The 19,616-nt window shown below is 27.2% G+C and overlaps 1 protein-coding gene across 1 annotated transcript; it reads left to right on the top strand.

Annotated features, from left to right (window-relative positions):
* Nucleotides 1-728: 728 nt before the first annotated feature.
* LOC127122009 (cucumisin) lies at nt 729-2,932 on the top strand. The gene is made up of 7 exons (XM_051052426.1): nt 729-735; nt 828-1,068; nt 1,275-1,800; nt 2,381-2,477; nt 2,535-2,627; nt 2,720-2,829; nt 2,927-2,932. Exons 1-7 carry the CDS (start codon nt 729-731, stop codon nt 2,930-2,932), a joined length of 1,080 nt encoding a protein of 359 aa, XP_050908383.1.
* Nucleotides 2,933-19,616: the final 16,684 nt, after the last annotated feature.

The raw sequence follows: 19,616 nt of genomic DNA, 5'->3' as shown, positions 1-19,616 counted from the left end.
AAATTGTCCTTTAGTCATATAAAGAATAAAAATTAAAGTAAATTGCCACACAGAAAATCAAGAGACATTGAAAAGAACAAAAGTAAATTGAAAAGAACAAAAGTAAATTGTCCTTTAGTCATATAAAGAATAAAAATTAAGTCATGTTCTTTAGTGAGATGTGCCAATAAACATACAAAAAAGTCTAGCTCCATTATGAATAAAAAGTCTAGCTCCATACTCATCTTCGGTGTATATTATCTCCGCACATGACTATACATTTATACTTTAGATACTATCTACAATAATCATGGCACCCCCTCTGAACCTATGATAGTATGTTGGTCTGTAGTGTTCAATCAGGTAGTTTGCTTGTTTCCATAAAATTGGGTTAAAATAGTAACAAGCTAGTATAACTAATGAATAATGGTAGCAAGCTAGGATCATTACATTTAGTTGTTAAATTTGATCTCCCTATTTAATAAAATTAATTTTTATTTTGATAAAAGCATACATTTTTCTTTTTTATACATGCATGGGAGATTTTATAAATTTAATCGAACTACACAATTTATTTAATACTAATACAAATTGAAATTTTTAGATTTCTTTAATGTTCTGTTGAAAAGAATAACTAAGCTCTATATTTTTTAAAGTTGGGGATCTTTGAACTTCCACTTCTCTTCAAAATGATTACCGTAAATAGTTACACATATCACTATTGACAATCCATTGAAGAAGCCAACAAAATGGCTGGTATGTGATTTTTTTTTCTTTCTATTAAAACATTAGTTGACACCATTTTGAATGTTTAAAAATTTATTAACCATTATAAATTTGTAATGTAGGGCTCGAAGGAGTGGTGTCTGTTTTACTTAATCAAAAGAGGCACATCCTTACCACCAAGTCATGGGACTTTATTGGTCTAACACAATATGCTGAAAGAGAAAATTATGAAAGTGATATTATTGTGGGGGTTATTGTTACTGGAATTTGGCCGGAATCTTCTAGTTTCAATGATGAAGGTTTCGGTCCTCTACCGACCAAATGGAATGGCAGTTGTATTGCTTCAAATTTTTCTTGCAATAGGTATTTGACTTCCTTATGTTATTGTTGATAAAAAAAGCTTCCTTTATATCATCAGGAAATTAGACTTTAAACATCTTCATCTTCACCCACAAGCAATATCACAAATTGGTATTTCAATATGATTTACAGTATAATGCCTTATTATATAGAGATGAAACACAATCAAACAAATAAAATTATTAATATAAGTTAACATGTTTTTGTAGAAAAATCATTGGAGCCAAGTATTATTTATCTAGTTCTAATGAACCCATGAGCCATGTAGATTTTGAATCTCCAAGAGATTCAAAGGGACATGGAACTCATACATCATCAACCGCAGCCGGGAACCCAGTTACCATGGCAAGCATGCTAGTACTTGCACAAGGAACGACAAGAGGTGCAGTCCCGTCTGCACGCATTGCTGTATACAAAGTATGCTGGTCAACTGGGTGCTTTGATGAAAGTATTCTTGCCGCATTTGATGATGCAATTCTTGATGGGGTTGATATATTATCAGTATCACTTGGATCTGATTCAGCAGACAATAGTAATCATTATAAGGATGCAATTTCTATTGAAGCATTCCATGCAATGCGTGATGGAGTGCTTACGGTAGTGGCAGGAGGGAACTTAGGTCCACACCCTGCATCCTTACATAATCTTGCACCATGGACAGTTGTTATTGGTGCAAGCACGATAGATAGAAAATTTATCACCAAGGTCAAATTAGGAGATAATACAACATATGAGGTACATTCATACACTATAGCATGACAATACAACATATGAGGTAGATAGATTTACCTCATATGTTGTATTGTCTACTAATTTGACCTTGGTGATAAATTTTCTATCTATCGTGCTTGCACCAACAACAACCGTCCATCCAACCATGTACCATCTCTCTTTCTCTTTTCTTTAAGTGGCCTACATAACCATTATAATATTTGTTGACAAAATGTGAAAATAAATTTTACAATACATTTTCTTAATTATGAAAAAAAAAAAATTAATGTGATATTGATAGTGAATATGAGATACAAGAATGTTATTTATGGTTGTGTGAATTAATTAAAATTTTCCACTTTAACATTTGTTGTTGTCAGTATTAGCTTTACAATTAAGGGCATAATGGTTCGTATCCTTTTGTACCTGCTTAGTCTTATGCTACATACGATGCTTTTGGTTAAATGTTATTCACCATGTCAACAAAAACACCTAAAGAGAAGTTGTTATCAGTTTTTCATATTTATGTTTTTAATAGTTTAATTTAGTTGAAAAAAGTATAATTTTTTATCTTTATCATAAACCTATTGAATTAAAAATGCAGATTTATATTGTCATAACTAGACCTTATTTCGAATATATAATGCGTCAAGACATTGAATTGATACATCAAGCTGCTAATAGGTGGCTTAATTGTTACGGTGACCCAACACAAAAATTTGAAGACTTTTTAACTTATTTTTTTCCTACAATTTTAGACTCGGCAGTAGAGTTTGTTATCGACTATTACTCGAAGATTTTGAATGGATTTGTCGTAAAGCTGACCAGAAAAGAATCAGAAAGAATGGCGGGTCTCTTTACACTTTAATTTTTTCTATTGAAAAAGTACTCATCGTTTTTTAAATATTTATAATATTGTTAACTATGAATTATTGTGATGCAGAACTTGAAGGAGTTGTGTGTCTTCTTGCCGATACAAAGAGATACTCTCTCGTTACTCGAGATGATGAGATTTCGTTGGCTTGGAAAGAGAATTTAAGTTACATATTTTATGTAATTTTAATTATGCACTTTTATATTATTATAGAATAAATAGTATACTTTTTGTTAAAGTAAAAATAAAATTAACAATATATTTATATCATTCTAGTTGTAAATGTTATTCGACTTCTAAATTAAAATGTTAGAACTCACAAAATTTAAATTAGTGAGTTAAATGTTAAATTTTTATAAGCAAAACTAGTAAAATACACATGTTCCCTCACGGATAAATTTATTTTGGTATTGTAGAAATAATATATTGAGATATATCGGTAAAAAAACACATTTATTCTAAATGGAGAATGTATAATAAAAAATAATTATGTGAAAAAATTTCAATTATAAATTTGTAATATGATTACAAAAAATATAATTTATTTTTGATAAGGGATATCAATTATCCAAAATAAGAAGAAACAAATAGTTGAAAATATAGCATCTATTTTAACCAATTGTTATAGTATTTCAAAAGTTAAAGTTTCAAACATCAATCTTCAAAATAAACTCAATGATTTAGCTTGTAAAATGAAAAAAATAGTAGTATTAGATAACAATGTATATGAGGTATTAAGAGAAGTGTGTGAAAACAGGAAAGTGTGTGCGTGCGCGCGCCAATTCCATTATGGCGGGTGGTGTATTTTAAAAATGGACGAAATAATTTCAGGATGGTTTGAAAGATAAAACTGTGTGTTTTATTTTTAGTTAATTTTATAGAATGTTTTTGTTTAATGTACTAATGGGTCGAATATCTTTTGTACTCCTTTAAGATATTTCTTCCATCTTATTTATAAAAAAAACATCTTCTATTATTTGTTGATAAACCTACTATTTTTCATTTCATTTAGGTTTGCTTCTAAATTGTGACTATTCAAGGTTTGACAATGAGTTATTTATAATGATAAAGTATTGGATCAAACATTGACACAAGTTCAACCATCAGGATATATAAGATAAAAGTACTTTAATTGAAATGTTTGGAAAATGTGTCTAGCCGGATGACAAATATGCAACACACTTTCTAATTTTCATGTCTCAACGCAACCACTTATTTCTTTCTCTCACTAGCTAAGTAGATCCCGAGCCATTTTTTTATTCATTCTAAACTATACATCATATAAGAATTCTTTTTTCCTCAACTTTATTTCTTTTATATTCAATTTTGCCTATATATTTTAAATTATCCATGTGTAAAAAAAACAATTCAAAGTCATAGAGAACTAAAAATATAATCGGTGCTTGCATTCTACATTCAGAGAACAAATAGGGTGAATTGACATTTAATTAGTGTGACTTCTTTAAGAATCAAAGGACACATCAATTCCTCTAAATAGTTTTGTCTAAAGTCTTATTATATATAATAAACTTATATTAGCATTTTTGTTTCAATAGAAAGAAAAAATTTCACACACCTGCCATTTTATTGGCTTCTTCTTTTGTAAGGTTGGCTACAAAACGACTAAAACTCTTCTTGTAGTATTGAAGTATAATTTTTGGCTCTTCACCGCTGAAATTCAAACATAACTATTGATATAATAAATAAAGTAATTATTAACATTTCTATACATTTTTTATTGACACGATATAACAATATTTTTTGTGACCAATTTGTGTCCTTTGTAGATAGTTTAGTCGTTACATAAATGCCTAAGATTAGGTAAAAGAAATGAAATATGTCTTGTAAACTTTAAAATTAATTATACAACCATGTCTAAAAGAAAAATTTTAAAAGAATAATGTAAAAAATTAAATTTTATGTTAGAATTTAAGAAATCCATACAAGAGAACAATATTAAATTCAATAAGGATAGGTTAGATATATTTACCTTTTCTTCGGAAAAATATGAATATGAATGATATTTCACTAGAAGTGAAATTAGAGAAACAATGAGAACGAAAATGATAATAGAAGACCTTCCCTTCATGATATACTTTAATGGATAGAAATAGAAGGAGGGTTTAGTATATGGAGGGGGAGAGAGTGAAATACATATATATATATATAGAGGGGGAGAGGAAATGTTGCCATAACTATCCTATTTTTTAATATCTTTTTACTAAAATGTTCTTCCCGATTTCTTATTTATTTGTCTTCTCAATTTTTTATTATTTGTTTAAGATTTATCTAAAATGTAATTGGTAAATATTATATATTTATAATATATTTAATTTTCATTATATATTTACCCATAACCAGTAATTTGTATGAAACATAAATTATTGATCAATATAATTTTTATTTAATTGTTTTTTACTAAAATAGTCTTCTCAATTTTTTTAATTTTTCTATACAAGATTTTATTATTTATTTTATATTTATCTAAAATGATTTTTTTATAAAATTAGGACACCAAAGACATTATGTCACATTTATTATATATACACACACACACACATATATATATATATATATATATATATATATATATATATATATATATATATATATATATATATATATATATATATATATATATATATATATAGTCACATGTGAATAAGATACTAGTATGTGTCCATATATGGTCAACCACAATACATATTTTTTATTGAAACATAAATTATTGATCAATATAATTTTTATTTAATATTTTTTACTAAAATAGGCTTCTCAATTTTTTTAATTTTTCTATACAAGATTTTATTATTTATTTTATATTTATCTAAAATGATTTTTTATAAAATTAGGACACCAAAGACATTATGTCACATTTATTATATATATACACACACACACATATATATATATATATATATATATATATATATATATATATATATATATATATATATATATAATATATATATATATATATATATATATATAATATATATATATATATATATATATATATATATATATATATATATATATATATATATAGTCACATGTGAATAAGATACTAGTATGTGTCCATATATGATCAAACACAATACATATTTTTTATTGAAAAAAGTTTAATTGTTATTCAAACAAAATATTGTTTATTTTAAAAATTAGTATATAATTTTGAATCCTAATAGAATTTTGTTTGAAATTTGAATAAACTAATCAATAATTATTTTTTATAAAATTTGTATTAACTTATTTTTGTAAAATATTGCATTATAAATAATATTTAATTAATTCATAATAGAAAAATATAACAAATAATTAAATGAATAAAAGATAGTTTTAGAATATAAAAGATTGTGTCTTAAATCCAATGGTTATTATGTTCCTGCAAATATGACTGCAACTGCCCATAAGTTTAATTAATAAGCTTTGTTGGTGATATATTTTTTTAATCTTAATTAAAAAAAAAGTAGTTTACGTGACTCATACGACTTTTCCTTTATGCACTGCATTATTGTACGAGAAAGAGACTAACTTAAGGAAAAGTCAAGCCTTTGTTATTGTGTTTCTATATATAGAAAGGAATATTCAAACACAACACCCATCTCAGTGTGCTTCAAATAACCAATTTAAATATGCAGAAATTCAAAATATTAAAAAATTTACATGGAAATTGAAATTTCAATAGTAGATAAAAAAATAAATATAAATCCTTAGTTAAAAGGGTAAAATAAATAGGTTATTTGTAGATATAATACATGACAAGTCATAGAAGATGACTTTAGTTTTTAAATTTGTTACACTTTAATTTAAAAATTCTGATTCGAAAATATAATGTTGAACTCAATATAAATATATACCTTTTTGTATTGTTGCAATAAAGATGTTTCATTGTTTCTAGTATTGCCAGTATATATAATATAAGTCTGTATTATTGATAGGATATATTTGTTAAAAACAGAAAGATAGAAGCCATATAAATTACATATAAAGGATAAGTTAAGTATATTTACCTTTTCTTCGGAAAAAGATGAACGATATTTCACTAGAAGTGAAATAAGACAAACAATAAGAATGAAAATGATAATAGAAGACCTGCCCTTCATGATAAAATTTAATGTAAGGAATTAGAAGGAGGGTTTAGTATATGAAGGAGGAGAGGGAATGAGAAGAACGGTTTAGTATATGGAAGGGGAGAGGGTGAAATGCAATATATATATATATATATATAGGGTGAGAGGAAATGTTATCATAGGTAATTCTAAGGATAGTTCTAAAAAAATAAATATAAATCCTTAGCTAAAAGGGTAAAATAAAGATCATATTTTAAGGTTACTTGTAGATATAATACAAGGCAAGTTATAGAAGATGATTTTAGTTTTTAAATATGTTACACTTGAATCTAAAAATTCTGATACAAAAATATAATCTTTTCATCTAAGAATTCAATATAAATATATATTTTTTTATACAACCATGTCTAAAAGAAAAACTTTAAAAGAATAATGTAAAAAATTAAATTATATGTTAGAATTTAAGAAAATCCATATAAAAGAACAATATTAATACAACACCCATCTAAGTGTGCTTCAAATAAATAAATTTAAATATGCAGAAATTCAAAATATTAAATAATTTTACTTGGAAATTAAAATTTCAATTGTAGGTAAAAAAATAAATATAAATCCTTAGCTAAAAGGGTAAAATAAATAGCATATTTTAAGGTTATTTGTAGATATAATACATGGCAAGTCATAGAATATGACTTTAGTTTTTAAATTTGTACTTGAATTTAAAAATTCTGATACAAAAATATAATGTTGAAATCAATATAAATATATACCTTTTTGTAATTTGTTGAAGCAGATTTTTATACTGAAGCAATAAAAATGTTTCATTGTTTCTAGTATTGCCAGTATATATAATGTAAGTCTGCATTATTGATAGGATATATTTGTTAAAAACAGAAAGATAGTAAATTCAATAAGGATAGGTTAGATATATTTACCTTTTCTTCGGAAAAATATGAATATGAATGATATTTCACTAGAAATGAAATTAGAGAAACAATGAGAACGAAAATGATAATAGAAGACCTTCCCTTCAAGATATACTTTATTGGATAGAAATAGAAGGAGGGTTTAGTATATGGAGGGGGAGAGGGTGAAATACACACATATATATATATATATATATATATATATAGAGAGAGAGAGAGAGAGAGGGGGAGAGAAATGTTGCCATAGGTATCCTATTTTTTTAATATCTTTTTACTAAAATGTTCTTCCCGATTTTCTTATTTATTCTTCTTCTCAATTTTTTATTATTTGTTTAAGATTTATCTAAAATGTAATTGGTAAATATTATATATTTATAATATATTTATTTTTCATTATATATTTACCCATAGCCAGTAATTTGTATGAAACATAAATTATTGATCAATATAATTTTTATTTAATATATTTTTACTAAAATAGTCTTCTCAATTTTTTTAATTTTTCTATACAAGATTTTATTATTTATTTTATATTTATCTAAAATGATTTTTTATAAAATTAGGACACCAAAGACATTATGTCACATTTATTATATATATACACACACAGATAAATATATATATATATATATATATATATATATATATATATAGATATATATATATATATATATATATATATATATATATATATATATATATATATATATATATATATATATATATATAATATATATATATATATATATATATATATATATTCACATGTGAATAAGATACTAGTATGTGTCCATATATGATCAAACACAATACATATTTTTTATTGAAAAAAGTTTAATTGTTATTCGAACAAAATATTGTTTATTTTAAAAATTAATATATAATTTTGAATCCTAATAGAATTTTGTTTGAAATTTGAATATACTAATCAATAATTATTTTTTATAAAATTTGTATTAACTTGATTTTTGTAAAATATTGCATTATAAATAATATTTAATTAATTCATAATAGAAAAATATAACAAATAATTAAATTAATAAAAGATAGTTTTAGAATATAAATGATTGTGTCTTAAATCCAATGGTTATTATGTTCCTGCAAATATGACTGCAACTGCCCATAAGTTTAATTAATAAGCTTTGTTGGTGATATATTTTTTTTATCTTAATTAAAAAAAAAGTAGTTTACGTGACTCATACGACTTTTCCTTTATGCACTGCATTATTGTACGAGAAAGAGACTAACTTAAGGAAAAGTCAAGCCTTTGTTATTGTGTTTCTATATATAGAAAGGAATATTCAAACACAACACCCATCTCAGTGTGCTTCAAATAACCAATTTAAATATGCAGAAATTCAAAATATTAAAAAATTTACATGGAAATTGAAATTTCAATAGTAGATAAAAAAATAAATATAAATCCTTAGTTAAAAGGGTAAAATAAATAGGTTATTTGTAGATATAATACATGGCAAGTCATAGAAGATGACTTTAGTTTTTAAATTTGTTACACTTTAATTTAAAAATTCTGATACAAAAATATAATGTTGAACTCAATATAAATATATACCTTTTTGTATTGTTGCAATAAAGATGTTTCATTGTTTCTAGTATTGCCAGTATATATAATATAAGTCTGTATTATTGATAGGATATATTTGTTAAAAACAGAAAGATAGAAGCCATATAAATTACATATAGAGGATAAGTTAAGTATATTTACCTTTTCTTCGGAAAAAGATGAACGATATTTCACTAGAAGTGAAATAAGACAAACAATAAGAATGAAAATGATAATAGAAGCCCTGCCCTTCATGATAAAATTTAATGTAAGGAATTAGAAGGAGGGTTTAGTATATGAAGGAGGAGAGGGAATGAGAAGAACGGTTTAGTATATGGAAGGGGAGAGGGTGAAATGCAATATATATATTTATAGGGTGAGAGGAAATGTTGTCATAGGTAATTCTAAGGATAGTTCTAAAAAAATAAATATAAATCCTTAGCTAAAAGGGTAAAATAAAGATCATATTTTAAGGTTACTTGTAGATATAATACATGGCAAGTCATAGAAGATGATTTTAGTTTTTAAATATGTTACACTTAAATCTAAAAATTCTGATACAAAAATATAATCTTTTCATCTAAGAATTCAATATAAATATATATCTTTTTATACAACCATGTCTAAAAGAAAAACTTTAAAAGAATAATGTAAAAAATTAAATTATATGTTAGAATTTAAGAAAATCCATACAAAAGAACAATATTAATACAACACCCATCTAAGTGTGCTTCAAATAAATAAATTTAAATATGCAGAAATTCAAAATATTAAATAATTTTACTTGGAAATTAAAATTTCAATAGTAGATAAAAAAATAAATATAAATCCTTAGCTAAAAGGGTAAAATAAATAGCATATTTTAAGGTTATTTGTAGATATAATACATGGCATGTCATAGAATATGACTTTAGTTTTTAAATTTGTACTTGAATTTAAAAATTCTGATACAAAAATATAATGTTGAATTCAATATAAATATATACCTTTTTGTAACTTGTTGAAGCAGATTTTTATACTGAAGCAATAAAAATGTTTCATTGTTTCTAGTATTGCCAGTATATATAATGTAAGTCTGCATTATTGATAGGATATATTTGTTAAAAACAGAAAGATGGTAAATTCAATAAGGATAGGTTAGATATATTTACCTTTTCTTCGGAAAAATATGAATATGAATGATATTTCACTAGAAATGAAATTAGAGAAACAATGAGAACGAAAATGATAATAGAAGACCTTCCCTTCAAGATATACTTTAATGGATAGAAATAGAAGGAGGGTTTAGGATATGGAGGGGGAGAGGGTGAAATACACACACACATATATATATATATATATATATATATATATATATATATATATATATATATATATATATATATATATATATATATATATATATATATATATATATATATATAATATATATATATATATATATATATATATATATATATATATATATATATATATATATATATATATATATATATAGAGGGGGAGAGGAAATGTTGCCATAGGTATCCTATTTTTTTAATATCTTTTTACTAAAATGTTCTTCCCGATTTTCTTATTTATTTTTCTTCTCAATTTTTTATTATTTGTTTAAGATTTATCTAAAATGTAATTGGTAAATATTATATATTTATAATATATTTATTTTTCATTATATATTTACCCAATTTGTATGAAACATAAATTATTGATCAATATAATTTTTATTTAATATTTTTTTACTAAAATAGTCTTCTCAATTTTTTTAATTTTTCTATACAAGATTTTATTATTTATTTTATATTTATCTAAAATGATTTTTTATAAAATTAGGACACCAAAGACATTATGTCACATTTATTATATATACACACATATATATATATATATATATATATATATATATATATATATATATATATATATATATATATATATATATATATATATATATATATATATATATATATATATATATATATATATATATATATATATATATATATATATATATATATATATATAGTCACATGTGAATAAGATACTAGTATGTGTCCATATATGGTCAAACACAATACATATTTTTTATTGAAAAAAGTTTAATTGTTATTCAAACAAAATATTGTTTATTTAAAAAATTAATATATAATTTTGAATCCTAATAGAATTTTGTTTGAAATTTGAATATACTAATCAATAATTATTTTTTATAAAATTTGTATTAACTTAATTTTTGTAAAATATTGCATTATAAGTAATATTTAATTAATTCATAATAGAAAAATATAACAAATAATTAAATGAATAAAAGATAGTTTTAGAATATAAATGATTGTGTCTTAAATCCAATGGTTATTATGTTCCTACAAATATGACTGCAACTGCCCATAATTTTAATTAATAAGCTTTGTTGGTGATATATTTTTTTAATCTTAATTAAAAAAAAAGTAGTTTACGTGACTCATACGACTTTTCCTTTATGCACTGCATTATTGTACGAGAAAGAGACTAACTTAAGGAAAAGCCAAGTCTTTGTTATTGTGTTCCTATATATAGAAAGGAATATTCAAACACAACACCCATCTCAGTGTGCTTCAAATAACCAAATTTAAATATGCAGAAATTCAAAATATTAAATAATTTACATGGAAATTAAAATTTCAATAGTAGATAACAAAATAAATATAAATCCTTAGTTAAAAGGGTAAAATAAATAGGTTATTTGTAGATATAATACATGGCAAGTCATAGAAGATGACTTTAGTTTTTAAATTTGTTACACTTTAATTTAAAAATTCTGATACAAAAATATAATGTTGAATTCAATATAAATATATACCTTTTTGTATTGAAGCAATAAAGATGTTTCATTGTTTCTAGTATTGCCAGTATATATAATATAAGTCTGTATTATTGATAGGATATATTTGTTAAAAACAGAAAGATAGAAGTCATATAAATTACATATAAAGGATAAGTTAGGTATATTTACCTTTTCTTCGGAAAAAGATGAACGATATTTCACTAGAAGTGAAATAAGACAAACAATAAGAATGAAAATGATAATAGAAGACCTGCCCTTCATGATAAAATTTAATGTAAGGAATTAGAAGGAGGGTTTAGTATATGGAGGAGGAGAGGGAATGAGAAGAACAGTTTAGTATATGGAAGGGGAGAGGGTGAAATGCAATATATATATATATATATATATATATATATATATATATATATATATATATATATATATATAGGGTGAGAGGAAATGTTGTCATAGGTAATTCTAAGCATAGTTCTAAAAAAATAAATATAAATCCTTAGCTAAAAGGGTAAAATAAAGATCATATTTTAAGGTTACTTGTAGATATAATACATGGCAAGTCATAGAAGATGATTTTAGTTTTTAAATATGTTATACTTGAATCTAAAAATTCTGATACAAAAATGTAATCTTTTCATCTAAGAATTCAATATAAATATATATCTTTTTGTAACTTGTTGAAGCAGATTTTTGTAGTGAAGCAATAAAGATGTTTCATTGTTTCTAGTATTGCCCATATATATAATATAAGTTTGCATTATGGATAAAATATATTTGTGAAAAACAGAAAGATAAAAACCATATAAATTTAATAAGGATAAGTTAGGTATATATATATTTTCTTCGTCGAGTGATATTTCATTAAAAGTGAAATAATACAAACAATGAGAACCAAAATGCCAAAAGAATACCGGTCTTTCATGATAGAATTAAGGTAACATAAAATTCTTTTTATACAACTTTATCTTTCATACATAATACCATAATGAAAGTGTTGTATTATTAAGCGCTAAGTAATGTCGTCAATAGAAATTAAAAATATATTATTTTCTTTTTAACTAAAGAATCATGATTTATTCATTACCAATATCAAATAGTACTAAGTTTAGAATTACAATTAACATCTAACTTATACTTTTCTCTTTATACTTATTGTGTAAGGCTCTAATAAAATCCCATCGAGTCTTACATCATAATATTTATGAATATTTTAAAAAAATGAGTAATTTTTTCAGCACAGAAGATTTATTTGAATACTAGTCGATTATAGACTTTGGTGCCAAGTTGTGAAGATTGTAGGAAAAAAAATTCACTGCACATCAGGTCACAAAAACAAAGATAAATGTCTAAATTGAATAAAGTTTCTTTTATAAGTAAATTCAATAAGAATGAGTATTAAGGCTACTCAATCTTGAGTATAAAGGAAATCAAAGTGAAATACACTAGACAAAACAACTATGAAACAAAATAGGGTTCCAAATTAGATTTCCATTCTCCCACAAGTATGTCATAGAATACTTAAACGTATCTTGGTATCCCTCCGAATAAATCTGTTTAATACACATAACAATGTCCATGTTATCTAAGAGCTTGCCCATAAAAAAATGGAAATCCGACAAAACCACAAAACCTAATAGACAAAAGGGCAACATGCGGGAAGGGAAAGAAGTCTCTTCGAAAACAAAAATAAAACCCAACAAAGCATATACTTTTTCCCATACCTTCAAGATTATTCTGCAGGTTAAGAATAAATGTGATTCGTCTTCATAGTCATTGAAGTAGATAGGGCAGACTAAGTTATGTGCTCCATGAATAATGTCCTTCTTTTCCAATTTAAAGTTTTGTTGGAATCCGGTTATGCAACAGCTTCTAAAAAAATGCTTTAACTATGTTAGGCATGTTTACCTTCCAATTATGATACAAGCTCCTCAACCTCACTTCATCAACAGGAATGACGTTGCAACTCAACTAATATGGTAACATGCAATTACTCTTAACTAAGAAATGCAGGAGTTGAATGAAGTGAAAATGGTTGTGAATCCTTAGAGTTCTTGTTCACAAACAAAAGTTGAATCAAGAACTCGATTTCAAAGAAATCCTCAAGGTATTCTCTCAAGTGTGACTATGGGATTGTTTGGCAGAGCTTGGGCAAGGGTCCTCCTTCAATCTGAAAACGGTTCCTTCAAAGTGATAGATCTTTAATTCCTCTTCAATTTGGTCACAAATTTTACATCATTTGGATCTTTCATGAGGGAGTTATGGATTTTAGAAGTTGAGGAAAATTGCTTGTTCAATGGTAATGGTCCAAAATGACCTATAATATTTGCTCTTGGCACATGCCCTTGAAAGTAGAATTTGACATTTATCAAAGAATAAAATTTGTAGATGACGTCTTAAAATGGATCATGAAACTTGGATGACCTTCATATCATAAAAATTGAGCAAGTTATGGTTCTTCGAAGTTGACCTCATAACTAGGGCACAAACAAAATGGCATATAATCTTTCACCATAAAAGGTGACTTTCTAAGCAAAATTGTATCTTGATGTCAACATGAAAGTTGTTTGTAATGTCATAAAGAGTAACTTTTCTCTTGAAATAATTTTCATATGACAAAAATTGTAGGAGATAGGGTCTAGGAAACCCTGGTTTTGACTAGTTGACTTTTCTGGTCAACCTCTTTGAACCAACTAGCAAACTTGAAGTTCTATTGATCTTTAGTGCTCATGGAGGATCATATATGCATAAGATGATGTATAATAAAGTATCCCTAGATATATTTGACCATTTTTTGAATGAACTTGCTGAGGAAGTCAGACAAGATACATAGATGAATTAGGGTTTCCAAGGCAAACAAGCTTCAAACTCTTGATGAGTTCTTGATCAAAATGATAAATGAAGAACATTCAAATCCATATATTATGCTTAGAATCATTGTGAACCTTTCCTTTATCGATCTTTTGTTATGAGGGTCTCAAACCCTAGTTGTGAGCTTGATGAGGCACAACTGGATGCACACACTACCTACAAAAGAAAAGCAAAACTATACTAGACATATTTTTGATATTTTGGTTAGTAAATAAATAAAAAATAAAGTTTGATATAACCAAAAGTGTTTGGTGATCTCTCCCAATACAAACCTAATAAATGAGGGGGAAGAAGGATGCCAAGGTGTGATCCAAAGCCAATGCAAATGATGAGATAGAATGAGGGATCTTAGGGTCAAAATTGGGGTCTTATAGGTAGGTCACATGCTCATATTCATCCATTAGTAATACATCACCTTGATCAGTTATGAGATATCCATTTCTCTCAGGTAGGTGACATATCATTCTTGACCTACGTTGGTCTTGTTCTACTTGAACAAGTTTCTCTTCAACAACTACTTGTGTTTACTACTCTCATTCCTCCATATGTGTATCAATGCTTTGTGATTCTTGAATTTCTTCAAGCTCTACTTTCCTCCTACTGATTCCTTTGAAAATAAAATCCATTTCTAGGAAGACTCCAGTTCGAGCGACACACACTTTTCCGTTAGGAGGATTGTAGAAGTAATACCCTCTTGTTTCTTTAGGGTACCACACAAATAAGAATTTGTTATATTTGGGCTCAAGCTTAGTTGAAATTTGTCGTTTCACATAAACTTTGCAACCCCAAATCTTCATGTAAGACATAGGTGGTTTCTTACCACTCCATATGTCATATGGTGTCTTCTTAACCTTTTTAGATGGAACAAGGTTTACTATGTAAGTTGATTTCAATAGTGCATGTACCCAAAAGGAGTTTGGAAAATCGACGTAACTCATCATGGATCAGACCATGTCTAACAAGGTTCGATTTCTTCTCTCAGATACATTGTTCCAGTGGGGTGTTCCAGGAGGAGTAAGTTGGGATAGAATCCCACACTCTTTCAGATGGTCATCAAACTCTAGGCTTAAATATTCACCACCTCGATCTAATCGAAGAGTTTTAATATTCTTACCTAGTTGGTTTTGTTCTTCATTCTTGAATTCCTTGAATTTTTCAAAGGACTTTGATTTGTATTTCATTAAATACACATAACCATATCTACTGAAATCATCAGTAAATGTGATGAAGTACTGAAAACCTCCTCGGGTTGGTATGTTCAGTGGTCCACACACATCAGTATGTATGAGGGCCAAAACATCATTAGCTCTTTCACCTTTTCCTGTGAATGGAGATTTTGTCATCTTTCCAATTAAACAAGATCTGTATGTCTCATATGATTCATAATCAAAAGAGTCTAAAAGTCTATCTTTATGGAGTTTGGAAATGCGTTTCTCATTTATGTGGCCTAGTCGACAATGCCAAAGGTATGTTGGATTTAACTCATTAGATTTCATCCTTTTAGTATTAATGTTATAAATAGGAATTTCAAGATCAAGGACATATAAACCATTGTTCATTTGTGAAGTAGCATAAAATTCATCATTCAAATAAATGGAGCAACAATTGTTCTTTATTATGAATGAAAAACCAAACTTGTCCAAACAAGAAACGAAAATAATATTGTTGCTAATTATAGGTACATAATAATATTTCTCCAACTGAATTATTAAACCACTAGGTAAAGTCAATACATAAGTTCCTACGGTTAAAGCATTAACGTTTGCTCCATTGCCAACTCGTAGGTCAACTACACCTTTTGCCAAATCTCCACTCCTTTTTAGCCTCTGCACATTGGTACAAATGTGAGAACCGCATCCAATATCTAATACCCATGATGCAAAAGTAGATAAATTAATTTCAATAACAAAAATACCTGAAGTTGAAGTCTCTACTTCATTCTTCCTATATTCGAGGTACTTTGGCCAGTTTCTCTTCCAGTGTCCGGTCTTACTGCAATGGAAGCAGGTGACATCCTCTGCTATGCCTCCACTAGGCTTCAGAGCAGGAGAAATGGGTTTGGTTTGGGAAACTTCCTTGACTTTCCCTTTAGCACCCTACTTGGTGGGCCTTTTGTTCTGTTTCTTTCCATTTCCGATCATCAGAATGGACTTCCCTTTTGACTTCAGATTCTGCTCAGCAGTTCTTAACATGCCTAACAGTTCAGGAAGAGTTTTGTCCATATCATTCAAGTTGAAATTAAGGACAATTTGACTGAATCTCTTTGGAAACAATTGCAAGATCAAATCAGTCAAAAGTTCCTTTTGAGGGGAAAACCCAACCTCTCAAGGTTCTCCATATACCCAATCATCTTGAGCACCTGGGGACCTACATGGGCTCCCTCAACTAACTTGCCTTAAAAAAGGGCTTTTGAAACTTCAAACCTTTCATGCTTTTCCTGCCCTTGATAGAGCATCTTCAGGTGTTTGATCATATTGAACACTGTCATGTTCTCATGTTGCTTTTGCAACTCCGAGTTCATGGTAGATAGCATGAGGCAAGCAACTTCATTGGCATCATCAACATGCTTCTTATAAGCATCTCTTTCTGCCTTAGGTGCAGAACTATGGGGTTCCACTTTAGGAATAGGTTCCTCTTTAGGAACAGGTTCCTCCAAGACATACAACTTTTTCTCATGCTTGAGGACAATCCTCCGATTTCGGTGCCAATCTAGAAAATTTGTCCCAGACAATTTTCCTTTATTAAGGATTGATCGCAAAGTATTGTTAGAGGTGTTTGTTGTCATGGTAATCTACATGAAAAATATGAAAATATAAGAATCATTAAAATAACATATTTAATTAGGCCTTTAAGTAAATATGCTCCCACCATTTTACTCAAAACAAATGACCCTCACCATTTGATTCAAAAAATCCCGTTGGAAGATTTTCTAGTGGGTCGAGATCCATATTTCACTTTGTTTTAAGTCCGCGTATGAGGATTACATAAAACTAGGTTATTTAGGTAGGAACTCCTTCCAATTGTATCTAATACAACTCTTGAATATTTTGGTTGGGTGAATAACTCCTTATTCCAATCCATCATATGGATCACTTCCAACTCTTGCTTCTAAACTTATATAATCTTATTATAATTTGTTTAGTTAAGTTTGACCCATTGTTTTAGGAATTAGATATTTTAGAATTATTCCATCACACCTTACTAATATAGAACATGCACCTCGTGTAGGCGAAACCTAAATTATTCGATACTAGTCTTAATGAGTGCTAAAACTTGTAAAGCATAAACTTAATATTTAATTTGAGGGAATTAGAAATTATTTTGATCTCACCGGATTATTTATCATATAAATTGTCTCTCACATGCATCAACTTACATTCACATGCATCAACATACATACAAAATGAAACAGTTATGGCCCCTAGCGCAATTGGTCTCCCAAGTCAATGAGAGAACCTAAGCTAATCTAATAATGATCTAAGCTTCTCCAAGCAAGATCTTCAAGGTTGTGTTCCTTTGTATTGTATTCTTCTCTTTCTTCATAATATTACATTACATAAAAGAAACCTGTTTTACATACAAGGGAGTGAGATGAGAAAATAAGTTACATTAAGAGATTAAAACAGAGGCACGACACGCAAGCCATATTTTAAAATCCAAAAAACAAAATAAAGGAAAACTAAGGCCATAACTCATCACCACAAGACAATAATAATAAACACATTATTATTATTAATTTAAATTCTGTTAATTAAATAAACAAATTCATTTAAAATCAATGCCTTTTTTCGCATCAACACTTGATAATTTAAAGCACAACTCTTTTGTGGTCATTATAAGACCCCAATTTTGACCCTAAGATCCCTCATGCTACCTCATCATATCCATTAGCATTGGGATCACACATTGGCATCCTCTTTACCCCTCATCCATTGGGTTTGCATTAGGAGAGATCACCAAGCATACTTAATTTTATCATACTCCATTGTTTCTTTATTTACTAACCAAAATACCAAAAAATATTTCAATGTATAGTTTGTTACTTTTGTAGGTAGTGTGTATGCTCACCTATGCTCTATCAAGCTCATATCTAGGGTGTAAGACCCTCAATGCAAGGAGCACAATCAAGAAATGGTTCCAATTGTCTCTAAGCATCATATATGGATCCCCATGATCTTCACATATCATTTTTATCAAGAAATCCTCAAGAGTTTGGAATTTGTTTGCCTTGGAAACCCTAATTCATCTAGGTATCTTGTGTGACTTCTTCAACAAGTTTCTTCAACAATTGATGAAATATTTCAAGGTATACTTCACATTTCATAATCTTACACATATATGATCCTCCATGAGTCCCAAAAGTCAATAGAATATCAAGCTAGCAAGATGGTGCATGGTGGTTGACCAGAGAAAGTCAACTGGTCAAAACTGGGGTTCCCTAGACCCTATCTCCTACAATATTTGTCATATGAAAATGATTCAAAGAGAAACGTTACTAAAAATAAAATTCCAAACAACATTTATGTTAAAGTCAAGAGCTATTTTTGCTTGTAAAGTCATTTTTTATGGTGAAAGACTATAGGTCATTTTGTCTGAACCCTAGCTTGGAGGTCAACTTCCCAGGGCCATAACTTACTCAATTTTTATGAGACGAAAGACATTAAAATTTAATGATTAAATTCAAGATGTCTACTTCAACTTTAATGTTTGGAGTAAGTTC

Source organism: Lathyrus oleraceus, chromosome 2 (genome assembly GCF_024323335.1).
Source record: "Lathyrus oleraceus cultivar Zhongwan6 chromosome 2, CAAS_Psat_ZW6_1.0, whole genome shotgun sequence".
In the NCBI taxonomy this organism is placed as follows: Eukaryota; Viridiplantae; Streptophyta; class Magnoliopsida; order Fabales; family Fabaceae; genus Lathyrus; species Lathyrus oleraceus.
This window is presented reverse-complemented; position numbering and strand designations above follow the sequence as displayed.